At 44.0% G+C, this 14,748-nt stretch overlaps 1 protein-coding gene across 1 annotated transcript in view; it reads left to right on the forward strand.

Annotated features, from left to right (window-relative positions):
- The first annotated feature begins 10,588 nt into the window (after nt 1–10,588).
- MREG (melanoregulin) overlaps nt 10,589–14,748 on the forward strand; it is a 78,647-nt gene continuing 74,487 nt past the window's right edge. The window contains exon 1 of the mRNA XM_030917138.1: nt 10,589–10,975. Coding sequence (XP_030772998.1) covers nt 10,881–10,975 — 95 coding nt within the window. The 5' untranslated portion in view covers nt 10,589–10,880. The remainder of the gene's footprint in view (nt 10,976–14,748) is intronic.

The raw sequence follows: 14,748 nt of genomic DNA on the forward strand, positions 1-14,748 counted from the left end.
CACCTGTAATCCCAGCACTTTGGGAGACCAAGGTGGGCAGATCACTTCAGGTCAGGAGTTTGAGACAGCACGGCTGACATGGTGAAACCCTGTCTCTACTAAATATATAAAAATTAGCTGGGCATGGTGGTGGGCACCTGTAATCCCAGCTACTCAGGAGGCTGGTGCAGGAGAATCGCTTCAATCCCGGAGGCAGAGGTTGCAGTGAGATGAGATTGTGCCACTGCACTCCAGCCTGGGCAACAGAGAGAGACTGACACTGACACACACACACTGAGACAGAGAGAGAGAAATAAAATGTAAAAACAAAAGTTTTAATGGTTCATTTAAATTGCTTCCTTTGTATTATTTAAGAAATATATCTAGTGGCTTATACATTTTCCCATGGTTCTCAGGCTAATACATCAAATACCAGTGCTTAATAAGATGAAATGAAATAGTAATACAATAATCAATGCTATTTGGCACATGGTAGCCAAGAAAAGAGAGGACTTACTTATTGCTCAATTTAGCAGTGCCCTAACAGGTTTAGAGTTTAGTTTACAGCTAATTTAAATCTCCCACTTAAATATTACTATGTCCCTGTAAGCTCTAGGCTCATACAGGCATTGTGGCCACAGCAGCTTTCCATTTCTTGAGTAAAAGAAAGCTTCCGAACCTGTTTGAGATCCTTAGCCCCATCTCCAGAGACTGCAGTGAATTTACAATTGGAAGCCAGGAGGTGGCAGCACAGAGGATTATAGGAAGGTTTGTATAGAACCTTTGTAGGAAAGTCTAAGGTTTGTATATAACCTTTGTGGGGAAGCCTACCTGCTGTCTTTACTTTTGTAGAACTTGTCCGGAAGAGTTGCAGGGTTCTGGTCTGTCGATGTATCTCCTGAGTGTTGTGGAGAAAGAAACCATATAAAGGAATGGTGAACTAAAAACCCACAGGCATAAATTCGGTTATCTTTAACACTCAGATGGGGAAGGATCTGGGCTTCACATTGAGGCAAGCCTTCGGTGGTCTTTGATGGCAAATGTGAATGATGCTCAACTTTTCTCCTACTACAGTTTTTGATGCATATTTTCTCCTATTTTGTAACTTTGAGTCACCTTGCATATAGAAAGTGCTTAATAAATGCTTCTTAGAAACTCTGCTTCTGCTTTTTAGAGTTTAATTGAATTAGGAAGAACACCCATGATAGCTGGGTCCAGGCTTATGTTTAATTTTGGTTAGGTTTAATATGGAGAGACTTTGGAGAACACAGAAAACTTGGAATTGTAGGGGGCTTGTCTTCCGGAGGTAGGAAGAGGTTGAATTCCAAATCTCATCTCCAGGGCTGAGACTTGAGACTGTTCTGGGCATCTGGAAAGTGTTTGTTATGGCAGGAGAATTAGCTGTGACAACAGAGTTCGATATAGGAGTATAGTTAGAAATGGAGATATAATTAAAGTGGGAATATTGTTAGATGTAGCAGTATAATTAACCATGGGAGTCTAGTTAGAGATGACAACATAGCTAGCTATAAGAATCTACTTAGAGATGGCAGCATAGTTAATCATAGGAAAGATGGGGGTGAGGTAGGGAAGAAGATATGGTAGGAACCGAAGGATGGGTGACTCAAGGCACAGATGAATATAGAACATTTGAGTTTCATAATTTTCTACTTTTGGCTCTGGGTAGTACACTAAGGATAAGTACTGTTGTTATTATTTTTTTTGAGACAGAGTTTTGTTCGTCACCCAGGCTGGAACACAGTGGCACAATCTCAGCTCACTGCAACCTCCACCTCCCAAGTTCAAGTAATTATCCTGTCTCAGCCTCCTGAGTAGCTGGGATTACAGGTGCCAGCCAGCCACCACACTCAGCTAATTTTTCTAATTTTTGTGTTTTTAGCAGAGATGGGGTTTCACCATGTTGGCCAGGCTGGCATTGAACTCCTGACTACCTGCGCTGGCTTTCCAACGTGTTGGGAGTATAGGCATGAGGCACCACACTTGGCCAAGTACTGTTTATTTTTCTTCTTTGCATTGCAGAAGAGGTTGAGCACAGTGCCATGCTTACACAGTTCATAATAAATATTTGTTGAGTTGAATCGTTTCAGATGGTCACAGTTGCCTATAGAAGGTGATGGGGTTGGATCTGACTAAAGTATGAATACTTAACAATAATTGCAGCTAATGTTTATGCAGTGCTTCCCATTTCCCATGAAACTGTACTAAGGGCTTTCTGTGTATTATTTCACCCAATCCTGACAGCAGCCACAGGGAGGCACTGTCATGCCAAAGGCCATACTCTAAACAACCCCGCCAGTGGTTCATACATTTGACATGCCTCAAAATTCCCAAGCCTCTGGAGTTTGGGAGCCTTTTAAAAATGCAGATTTGGCCGGGTACAGTGGTTCACGCCTGTAATCGCAGCACTTTGGGAGGCCGAGGTGGGTGGATCGCCTGAGCTCAGGAGTTTCGAGACCAGCCCGGGCAACATGGTGAAACTCCATCTCTACAAACAAACAAACAAACAAACAAAAACCAAAATATTAGCTGGTTGTTGTCGTGCATGCCTGTGGTCCCAGCTGCTCAGGAGGCTGAGATTGGAGAATTGCTTGAGCCCAGGAGATAGAGGTTGCAGTGAGCCGAAATCGCACTGCTACACTCCAACCTGGGTGACAGAGTGAGACCGCATCTCAAAAAAGCCCAAAAACCCCGAGAAATGGTATAAAACACAGATTCTTGGGCCCCTACCAAAGAACATCAATTCAAATGATGTCAAATAGGGCCCAGGAATCTGGAGTTTGGGTAAGCATCCCTAGGGATCCTAGTGCTAGGTCTTTAGGGTCATTGCTCTGTGAGAAACTCTGCTTCTGCTGACAGTCTCAGATGAGAGTCCCTTTACACTCAGTGAAATCATTTCTCTCTGTCTGTTTGGTTTGGGGGTAGATGTTGGTGAGGTCACCAGTTTTCTATCTGAATTTTTAAGGGACGCAGTGGGAGTCTGACGTTCCTCTTGCAGAGAGCTCCTGTAGTGTGTTTTGTGGGGCTTTGGCCCCACAGGACTATTCCCTGTGGGGTCCTTTCTGTCCATTCTAGATGGCGGTCCTCCTTGGATACACACATCCTGCTTGAAACAGTGCATTGGCAGCTGCCATTACCAAGAGTAGTGGATGTTTTCTCTGGCCCTGCCAGCATCCATTCCCCTTTTTGTGTTTCCAGTTGATTTTCCTTTGGAAATGAGACTTTTCCCACTCTTAGCCCTTTCCTGTCTCCCCAGTTCCTCTTCACTTGAGCTCTGCAAGGGTGTGCATGAGACTAGAACCTGCTAGGGAGATGTATTTCCTCCCTCTGAGCAGAGCAATTGGTTCTATTTGGGCCCAGGAGAGTCAAGGCTGGGCCTGTTGATCAACTGTCTGGGAAGGAGCTATCCTCTTTCTGCTAAGATCACTAACAGAAAAGAGGGTGCAATTCAGGCCTAGTGGGGACCTGAGAATGCCATAACTCAGAGCTCAGAGATGAAAAGAGACCAATGTTTATTTTATCTTTGGAGGGCCTTGGTCCAGTTATGTCTAAAGCTGGCATTATGTCTGAAGTTTCCAGTTACTTGAGGCAGTGCATTTCTTCTTATACTTAAACTCGTTTGAGTGATGTTTTTTGTCCTTAATAATTAGAAGATGATTAATATCCAGAGGATAAAGGTCATAAATTTCTACACAATAAAGGTGTTAGACACACAACAGGGCTAGAACCCCTTCATTGAAGGGCTGAAATAACCAAACTTTCTTGGAGAAAAACATCTTACTGTGCTCTACACCTCTTCCAGCCCAGCTTATGTGTTTTTTTTTTTTCTCCCTGGGAAAAATTACTTTCTCTTTTTAAAAGGGTAGAAATATTCCTGAGTATGAACTTGCCTAGAGAGTAATCTCTACTGAATTTTGAGAAGTTATAATAGGTTTGTTGTTTGGAACTGAAGAATAAGAAAAGACTAGCCGGGCGCGGTGGCTCAAGCCTGTAATCCCAGCACTTTGGGAGGCCGAGACGGGCGGATCACGAGGTCAGGAGATCGAGACCATCCTGGCTAATACGGTGAAACCCCGTCTCTACTTAAAAATACAAAAAACTAGCCGGGCGACGAGGCGGGCGCCTGTAGTCCCAGCTACTCGGGAGGCTGAGGCAGGAGAATGGCGTAAACCCGGGAGGCGGAGCTTGCAGTGAGCTGAGATCCAGCCACTGCACTCCAGCCTGGGTGGCAGAGCAAGACTCCGTCTCAAAAAAAAAAAAAAAAAAAAAAAAAAAAAAAACAGAAAAGACTATGACTATTAAGGTTTCCTAGAGTATATACTTTGGGGAAGGAGGGGAAGTGAAATTGACCAACAAACTGCATCCAATAAAAATAGTTTGAGGCCGGGAGTGGTGACTCATGCCTGTAATCCCAGCAATTTGGGAGGCCGAGGTGGGCAGATCACGAGGTCAGGAGATCCAGACCATCCTGGTAACATGGTGAAACCCTGTCCCTACTAAAAGTACAAAAACAATTAGCCGGGTGTGGTGGTGGGTGCCTGTAGTCCTAGCTACTTGGGAGGCTGAGGCAGGAGAATGGCATGAACCTGGGAGGCAGAGCTTGCAGTGAGCCGAGATCGCGAGATTGCGCCATTGCACTCCAGCCTGGTTGACAGAGCAAGTCTTTATCTTAAAAAAAAAAAAAAAAAAAAAAAAATTGAAAATGTAGAAAGTCATTTGTATTATGGGAAATGACAGGGTGATAGAACAGATAGAAACAGATAGATAGTGTCTGTTTCTCTTCAGGGAGGCGAAGCGAAGCAGATACACAGAAATAAAAATCTCGCCTGACTAAACCCAACTTTGGTGTGTTGTACCCTGCCTAAAAGAGGGTTGTGTTCTTTCAGGATTAGCTCTCTCTCTCATCACAATTACCCTTTTCCTGCCTCTTAACCTACTTCAGGTGACTGTATGGGGTTAGTTCTGAAAGCAACAGACTCTAACACTGGTTAACTTAAGCCAAAAAAGAAAAAAATAATTAGTGTTGATTGACAAGTTATGGAGTAACCCATAGAATGATGGGAATACTAAACAGCTAGACTAAGAGACCTTGTTTCGGAAATGCAAGAGCAGGAAAGCTCTAAGCATCTAACGCCTAGAGCAATAGCGGTTGGGCCGGCTCTTCAAGATGCTACCCTTAAAATCATTCATGCCTCAACTCCAACTGTTTTCCAACTTTGAGTCTTTGCCCTTAAGATGCAAATTATAGAAAAAGTGATTGGCTCATCTTGGTCACATGTCAATGTCTTGGTCACATGTCCATTTCTTGTTGAGGGTTAGGGGTGAGGGATGGAGGGTACCTTCATTCTTATAGCCAACCTATGGAATTGGGGGCGTGTTCTTCAAAGGAAAACAAAACGCTGTTACCAAAAGACAGAGTGAGGGATACTACAGAGGCAGAAACAAGAGACTCTTTAAGGACCCGTGGCTGGATTTTACTTTGGTGATGTTAGTCATGTCACTCCCTAATGTGACTTCTCTGGAGAGGTGAGGCATGTTGCTTCTCTATCTTGGATCACTTGGGGTGAGTGATGATGCTTGGCTCAGAGTACTGGTTTATTTCAGAAGCTCTCTTTTTTCTCTAAGGAAGACGGTGCTTGTTAGTTTTTCTCTGCTGGATTTGGGGAGCTCATAAATAGGCTCCTCAGAATTAAACATAACCTTCCATGCCAACACTAAATAGCTCTTTTTCTGTTTTCTTGCACTTATTCAGCACATTTGTTAAGTGCGCACTATGTGCATGCATTATTCTAGATGTTGTCGTATGGCAAGGTCTGCACTGTTCTAGATGTTGGGGATACTGCAAAGAACAAAAGAAAGTCCTTTACTCCATGAATGGACCCTACATTCTAGTTCACCATTGTATTCCCAGTGCCTGGCTTAACAAATTTTTGTAGAACGAATAACTGAATGATACCAGCTATTGCTATGTTGTCTAAGCACAACTTTTTGGTGAAATGTGTTAATGATGTGCCATAGGAGCTTAATTTTTTTTTTTTTTGAGGTGGAGTATCACTCTGTCGACCAGGCTGGAGTGCAGTGGTGTGATCTCAGCTCACTGCAGCCTCTGCCTCCTGGGTTCAAATGATTCTCCTGCCTCAACCTCCCGAGCAGCTGGGATTACAGGCATGTGCCACCACTCCTGGCTAATTTTTAAAAAAAATATTTTTAGTAGAGACAAGATCTCACCATATTGGCCAGACTGGTCTCAAACTCCTGACCTCAGGTGATTCACCCACATTGGCCTCCCAAAGTGCTGGGATTATAAAGGCATGAGCCACCATGCCTGGGCGGAGCTTAAATGTTTTGAATTTCTACTTCTTCCTCCCTGCCTATGGCTTTTCCTCTAACTCCCAGAAGTCGTCAAAAAATTCTTAAAGAGAGGGGCCTGCAAATTCTACTAGTTGTTTTCAAACCAGACTCTAGAGTTTCCCCTGCTATGGGGAAATCTGAAAATAGGAGCCAGCAGGTCTGCCTTAGAAACAAGGAGATAATGGGTCTGTGAGTCACTGATGTCAGGGGACTGCCTACTCCCCGGACATCAGGTGCCAAGGGGGCTCTTGGTAAAAGTCAGATGATGCTGCCTGTGGTTGGCGGTGTTGGCTTCAACTTAGGCAGTAGGAGCCATCTAGCACCACTCTAAAAAAGGGGAAGCTTGCTGCTCCCCTGTGAATGCTATCTGAAATAGGAAATGGGATTGTCAAAATGTGATCTCAGCTACCACATTTGAATGTGAAACTGGAGAGTTTGGTCGTGTTTTCATTCCTATCAAAGTTGTAATTTATCAACAAGGAAACTATGAAGGCACTAAAATTCTGGGAAGATGAATGCTAAGAAAAATACTGATCTAAAAATCCCTTAAAACCTAATAAACAGAATACTCCCATCAGTTAATAAGAATGAGGTAGTATTATGTATAACAAGCATTGCTTTCCAAGACATATTATTAAGTAGAAAAAGCTTGCAAATAGATGCATGCATGCCTTTTAGATAAACAAAATAAAACAAAACTCACTGATAATAACAGCACACACAATGATGCTACATCACAAGTACACATACGTGTTTATGTGTCCAGAAAAAGGTTTGTACCATATTGATAATAATGGTTACCCTGGGAAATGTGGGGGGGTGGAGGTAGAAAGGGGATTAGCGTTGTGGATAGTCAACAGAGGAAATCTGAACTGTAATATTCCAATTTTTCAGAAGACTTAGAACTTAAAATTAATTTAAAAAATGTTAGTAACTGTTAGAGTTGGCAAACATTCGACATAATCCTTAGCAAGGCAGGACATTAACATCTTGATCAAGTTTGTTAAATAGATGTAGTTTTGTGGCTTTCTATAAATACCCTGTCTGAAACAAACCACATAAAAGATGTCTGTATATTGCAGAGGTACAAATGTCATATGCAAGCCAAGTAGTGCTGGAGCAGACATTTCCCCCAACAGGCCTATATTATTTGAATTTGTTTAATAATATTGAATTCTGATATTTCTTCAGGGTTTTATAAAGGTTTTAATTTGAGTCTCACAACTGTGTTGAATAGGGTAAGACTTGTCACCTCTATTTCACAGATTAGAAAACTGAGGTTCAGAAAAATAAGTGACATGTTTAAAAATCAAAGTTAGTAATGGGGCACAGCACCTATATCTTCCAGGAGCTGAATGCTCCAATTACTCCATTCTCAGCAAATCCAACTCCAATAGTTACTAGTAGTTGTCTGTCCCTAGATTTCATTTTCTTGCTAGCTGAGTTCACATTTTGGGACCCTCCTTTACCCACTTTCTACTTGAACCTAGGTGGATTATCTTAAAATCCAAAATCCAATTTCAGAATATAGTCATTTTTACCAGGGGATTTTCCAGCCAGTAGGAAGTGTGCTTTCTAAAACCACACTCAGCCTTCATCCTGGCACCAGGTGCAAGTGGTAAGCGACATGGTGTGGGCATGACAACACAGTCCTGTGCTGTCTGGTGACAGCTGGTTCTCTGTCACATCCTGTTAATGTTTCATGATGGGTCCATATCCTGTCTCCTCAGCTAAGCCAGAGGCTGCAGGGACCTTCTGTTATTTTTACTTATCTGTTAGTAGCCTCTCAATGAATATGTACTTGGTAAGTCCCTTCAGCCTCACACTGTAGCTGGAACAGGACAAACCTATGTGTAGTAAGACATTTTTAAAAATAATTCACCACCCATGAGGACTGACACTTTCATAAGCTCTTGCTCCTCCTCCTCACCCTCCAAACCGGTTCCTCCCACACTCCCTCTATCTCAGCCAGTGGAGATTCAGCCTGCAAGTTTATAAATCCAAAACTTGGGACTCACTTTTTTCTTTTTTCTTTTTTTTTTTTCACACTCTACTTACAATCCTTCAGCATATTCTGTTGGCTCTACCTTCAAATTCCATCCAGAGTCCAGTCATTCCTTATCACCTAGACTGCTACCACCCACCACCCTGGTCTAAACCACTGTCATCTGTCACCCGGGTTATTAGAATGGCCTCCATATACATCTCCCTTGACACCTAGATTTTTCTCAAGACAGCAGCCAGTGGATCCTATTACCATCTTAGTCAGACCATATCGTTCCCTCTACTCAAAAACCTCCGAAGATTTGCTCAGCTCATGTGGAGCAAAATCCAGAGTCCTTGCAATCAATGTCCTACAACGTCCCATGTTCCACTATCTCCTATAACTCTTCCCCTTCCATGGCCCCCTTCTCTCTAGGGCCCCTGGAGTCCATACTCTCTCACAGGTACCCTATAGTTCATTCTCCCTCTAGGGTTTTGCCCATAGCTTTCACTCTGCCTGAAATACTCTTCCTGGCAGTATCATGGCTAGCTTGCTCACCTCCTTCAAGTTTTTCTTACATGTCATAGTCTCCGCAAGGCCTTCCCTGACCACCTCATTTAAAAGTGCAGGCACCACTCCCCTCCACGCAACACACACGCGCACGCACACACACGCACGCACACGCACGCACGCACATGCGCGCGCACGCACACACATACACACACCCCGCTCTCCCTGGCACTTCTTACTCCCTTCCTCGCCTTATTTTTCTCCATAGTACATATCGACTCCTAACATACTGAATAATGCTTTGTTTGTCTGACTTCCCACTAGAACATTTGCTCCATGAGAGTAAAGATTTGTATTTATTTCATTCACTGCTGTATTCCCAGCTCTTAGAAAATGCCTGGCACATAACAGATGAGATGCTCCATAAATATTTGTTGAATAAATCAGACTGGAAAAGACAACACTTCAGATTGAACCTTGTATTTGGCGAGGGTATAGGGAAGTAGATACTTTCATATGTTGCTGGTCAGAGTGCAAATTCGGATTATTTCTTTGGGGAGCAATTTGGCAAGATCCATCAAAATTAAAAAGGCACCAGACCAATGACCCAGCAATTCAACTGCCAAACATTTATCCAATAGATATTCTTTTTTGTTTTTAATTTAATTTAATTTTTTTTTTTTTTTTGAGACGGAGTCTTGCTCTGTCACCCAGGCTGGAGTGCAGTGGTGTGATCTCGGCTCACTGCAACCTCCACCTCCCGGGTTCAAGTGATTCTCCTGCCTCAGCCTCCTGAGTAGCTGGGACTACAGGAGCGTGCCACCACGCCCGGCTATTTTTTGTATTTTTAGTAGAGATGGGGTTTCACCATGTTGGCCAGGATGGTCTCGAACTCCTGACCTCGTGGTCCGCCCCCCCCTCGGCCTCCCAAAGTGCTGGGATTATAGGGGTGAGCCACCGCACCCGGCCTATCCAATAGATATTCTTGCAGATGTGTTCAAATACGTTGGTTCAAGAACGTTCACTGCAGCATTATCTTAATAACAAAAGGCTGGAATCCACCCCATATGTCCATCAATAGGGGTCTGAGTAAGTAACATGTGGGCATCCTTAAAACTGCTTAGCATGAAACTGTTAAAATGAGAGGAGGATATCCACGCTCTGACATGGGACAGCCTCCATGATACACTGAGTCAAACAAACCAGGTGCAGAAATGTGTGGAGTTTGCCGCTGTCTGGGTCAAAGGGAGGAGGACAGGCACATATATTAACAAGTTTTTACAAGCACAAATAAATACAACTGCATATAAATAAATAACTCTGGAAACTCACAAGTGGTTGCTTCACAAATAGGGGCTACTTAAGGACTAGGAGGTTTGAAAACAATTTTTCAAATCATTGTAAATATATTAAACAACAACAACAACAACAACAACAACAAACCCCTACGTCTAGATGCATCAATCCATGCTCTTTTGGTAACTTTTTCTCTGTGTGGAGCTGACATCAAAAACATGCCCAAAACTCTGCTTTGAAGGCGTGGGGGTGGGGGTGGATGAAGAACTTTAATTTCCTCGCGCAGTGAAGCCAATAAAAGGTATGAATAGATTCAGCCCAACCTCGTGCTCTGTGGCTCCAGGGCTTTCCCCTCTCCGCCCTCCCCCAGCCTGGCTGCCTGTCTTCGGTGCCCTGGGATTTTGAGGACTGGCTGGAGTCTCTGCTTCCCCCTTAGAGGGCGGCAGCGGGGCGTCTCGGGGACGCATGCGCCCCAAATTGCGCTCGGGGAATTAAAAGAGAGGGAAAAAAGCCCCAAGAAAACTCACGCCCCAAACAAAACGCAAGTAGAGGAGGGCGCGCGGCCTGCAGCCCTCGCTCGCGTCCCCGGCCGCGGCGTGATGCGCGCGGACCAGCCCGCGACGCCCGGGCTGCAGCTGTCCCCGCACCTGGACGCCGGCCCGGTGGCCGCGCCCCAGCCTCGATCGCTCGCCGCGGCGACTGGCCCCCAGCCTTCCGGCGCCGGTGGGGCCCCTCGCTCTCCATGGGGCTGAGGGACTGGCTGAGGACCGTGTGCTGCTGCTGCCGGTGCAAGTGCCTGGAGGAGCGCGCCCTGCCTGAGAAGGAGCCCCTGGTCAGGTGGGTGCACCGCCCGGGCCGGGATCTGGGCTTACCTGGGCCGAGGCCGGGCGCCGGGAGTGTGGACACCTGTGTGCTTGTGTGAGCTGGGAGGTGGGCTTGCTAGAAGGGCACGCGGAGGCGCCATCTCAGCCCCTTGGTTCCTTATAGGATGTTTTGCGTTTAATTCTTGGGTAAGATTTTTGTCGAAAAGCACAAATCTTCGGAGACACCTGAGACCCAGCTGGATGTCTGTACAAAGTGCCAAGAATTCGGGTGTCCTGCCTGGGCAGGGAAGTAAGGGAGAGAAGTTAATCAGAAGTTTCCATAGGGGTCTGATAAAATACAACTGTGACTGGGTATTTGATCGGTATATTACAGTGAAATGGGCGACTGTGGATTTCTGTGTCATTCAGCAAAAAAAGTTGTCTATTTCTCATTCAATTTTGTTACCCAGAGAAGACAATTCCAGTGACTGAGTACGAGGAAATATTTTTCACACGAAAAAAATGCATGTTTCATCAAGGGGCAGCCTATTCACTAGGATGTTGATTCATTACAGGTTAAGCTATGAAGTGTGAGGAAACGTAATTCTCATTAGCAATAAGCTAAGAGGCTTTGTGAAGAGACCATACCAGCCCAGTTTTGTTCAGGGCTGTGATTTTAAGCAATGGTTTTCTATCTCGAGTTTGCTGAAATCGAGGCTGGACTAGGTCATGCCTCAGGGGTAGACATGACAGAAACAGAATATTTAAAATGGAATTAGGAAACAGTATTTCAGGTGGAACTCCAGGGTTGAGTAAGCCAATACTGAAGCCAGGTTTTCTTTCTTTGAAGTATGCAAGTCACGTAATACAGCTTGCACAACTTTTTCTAAGGGATGATTTACCTTTTCTTACTCTATCAAGTCCAAACACCCCCTTGACTTTGGAGATCTTACATAACCCCTTCCTGTCTGTCCACTGTGATTTTCCAGTACATTAAACAGTGTACACTCCTTGCGGCTGTGGGAATAATCCACTCATTTGCTCCAACCCTCCCTCAAGTGGTGACCTTTATCCTTGCTCCTCCTTACCAAAAGCTGTTTTGAAGGCCTTCTCAAGCAATCTTCTTTGATTACTTTGCCCTTATCCATCTTCCTCTTGTAGGATGTAGGACTTAGAAATTACCATCTACTCCTTGCTGTTTGGTGAGCACACATGTATATAAACATGTAACTCTTGTATATTATATATATAAAGTCATACACACAATACACGGTGTTTTTGATTGCTCTTGTCGATGGCACTCCCACTTAGATTTTTAGATTATTGTGGGTAGGGAGAAATGGAATAATCTATCTCTAATCTAATAGGTAGTGGGCAACTACAATCTAGAATTTTATGCTTAGGTTATATGCTGAACTTTTCAGGGCTCTTAGTAACATGAAATACAGGCTTGAGCTTAGTTTCATCCTCAGAGGCCTGAGTATTTCCAGTTTTCTGTCCAGGATTGCTGTTTCAGTTAATAGTTCTGGTGGTTTTAAGATCTAGACCCTCTCCTGTCTTGGCTTCTATCCAGTGAGTACAAGTCAGTGAATTTTGCAGGTGATTTTAAGAAGCCCCAAGGTCAATTGGAGCGGAATAGCATAGTGCTTGTGAATCAGGTTGCCTGGAAGGAGTCTGCTCACCCAACTGGGTGACCTGGCACAAGTTATTAAAATTATTTGTGCCTCAATTTCCTCATCTGTAAAATGGGGATGATAATGGTACATAATTCAAAGGGTTGCTGTGAGAGATGAAAGGAGATAATACATATAAAGTGCTTAGTAGAGAGTGTGACACATGGTTAACACTCAATAAATTGTAGTAATTAATTATCATTGTTATTCTGAGCATGTGGGTATGAGTGGACTGGTCTCATGTGGTTTAGTGTCATACTGGCATCATTTCCATGTAAGAATATTTGGGAAGAACAGCTTATTAATGGATACGTGGAACAGTGGCATGTGTGTATATGGGTACCTGCAGGTTCTTTCCTATACAAGGCATCTGAAGATTGGATCTGAAAACTCTTTTTAGTTGATTTAAAATTTTTTTAAAGTATGCAATTCAGTAGTTTTTAGTATATTCACAAAGTTGAGCAACCATCACCACTATCTTTTTTTTTTTTTTGAGACAGAGTCTCACTCTGTCGCCCAGGCTGGAGTGCAGTGGCGTGACCTTGGCTCACTGCAAGCTCCGCCTCCCAGGCTGACGCCATTGTCCTGCCTCAGCCTCCCGAGTAGCTGGGACTACAGGTGCCCGCCACCATGCCTGGCTACTTTTTATTTGTATTTTTAGTAGAGATGAGGTTTCACTATGCTGGCCAGGATGGTCTTGAACTCGTGACCTCGTGATCCACCCACCTTGGCATCCCAAAGTCCTAGGATTACAGGCATGAGCACTATCTAATTCCAGCAGGTTTCATCACCCCCAAAAAGAAACACTATACCCTTTTGCAGTCACTCTTCCCTCTCTTCCTGCCCCCACTGAGGCAACCACTAGTCTACTTTTTGACTCTATGGATTTGTCTGTTCTGGACATTATGTATAAATGGAATTATGCAATATGTGGCCTTAGGTATCTGGCTTATTTCACTTCACAGAATGGTGTCAAGGTTCATTGTGCTTTAGCGTGTATCAGCACTTCGTTCCTTTTTATGGCTGAAGATTTCATTGTGTGGCTCTATCACAGTTTGCTTATCCATTCATTAGTGGATTGACATTTTGATTGTTTCTACTTTTGGGCTATTATGAGTGCTGCTGTGAACATTCAAGTACATACAGATTTCTGTGTAGATGTGTGTTTTCAGCTCCCTTGGGTAAATACCTAGGAGTGGAGTTAGCGGACCATATAGTAACAGTATATCTAACTTTTTGAGAAGCTGGCGTGCTATATACAAAAATGACTGGTTTGAAATCTTGATGTGGTGAAATCCTGTGGGCAGATGGTCCGAATTATTATTTTATTAAGAGCATCATTCTTCATGTCAATTTTTTTCCATCTATAAAAAAAGTTTTGTTCAGACATCTTTTATTCCCAAACCAAATCCTTTACTGATTGAAAGAATGGTTTCCGTGTTTTCGCTCCCTAAGGCAATAGTGCATGGAAGAGGTGAGGTCAGGGAAGACATTTGTCACCTGTGTGCATGGTCACCTCCAGTCCTTTTCCAAAATGCACCAGGGACTCCGTTCATTCAGGAAAAACAACGCTTGGTCCCAGCTCATTTGCCAGACTGACAATACCACTGATGACATTGGTCCTTTTGACTTTGGTCCTTTTGCTTTTTCTGGAACCATGTCCCAGCGGGGGGAATGCCTGTGCTTTCTCTGATTTGCATCTGTATTTCTCTCTGGCCCACTAGTTTCCTTCCTTCCTTCCTTCCTTCCTTCCTTCCTTCCTTCCTTCCTTCCTTCCTTCCTTCCTTCCTTCCTTCCTTCCTTCCTTCCTTTCTTTCTTTCCTTTTCTCTTTCTCTCTCTCTCCCTTCCTTCCTCCCTCCCTCCCTCCCTCCTTCCTTCCTTCCTTCCTTCCTTTCCTTTCTTTCCTTTCTTTTCTTTCTTTCTTTCTTTCCCCTTTGTCTAGAAATCTGCTGAGGCTTCCCCCAACTAAAAATTTATCTTGCTGTGGTCCTGCCCTTCAACTCCTGTTCTCTGCTGTTCACTGTATAACGCACAAACGTCTTTAAAGAATAGTAAACTGTACCCCCACCTGCTTCTTCACCTTTGTATTTTCCCCCCACTTAGAATCACCTGGTAAATTTGCTTAAAATGCAG

The sequence above is a fragment of the Rhinopithecus roxellana genome, chromosome 14 (genome assembly GCF_007565055.1).
Source record: "Rhinopithecus roxellana isolate Shanxi Qingling chromosome 14, ASM756505v1, whole genome shotgun sequence".
NCBI lineage: Eukaryota > Metazoa > Chordata > Mammalia > Primates > Cercopithecidae > Rhinopithecus > Rhinopithecus roxellana.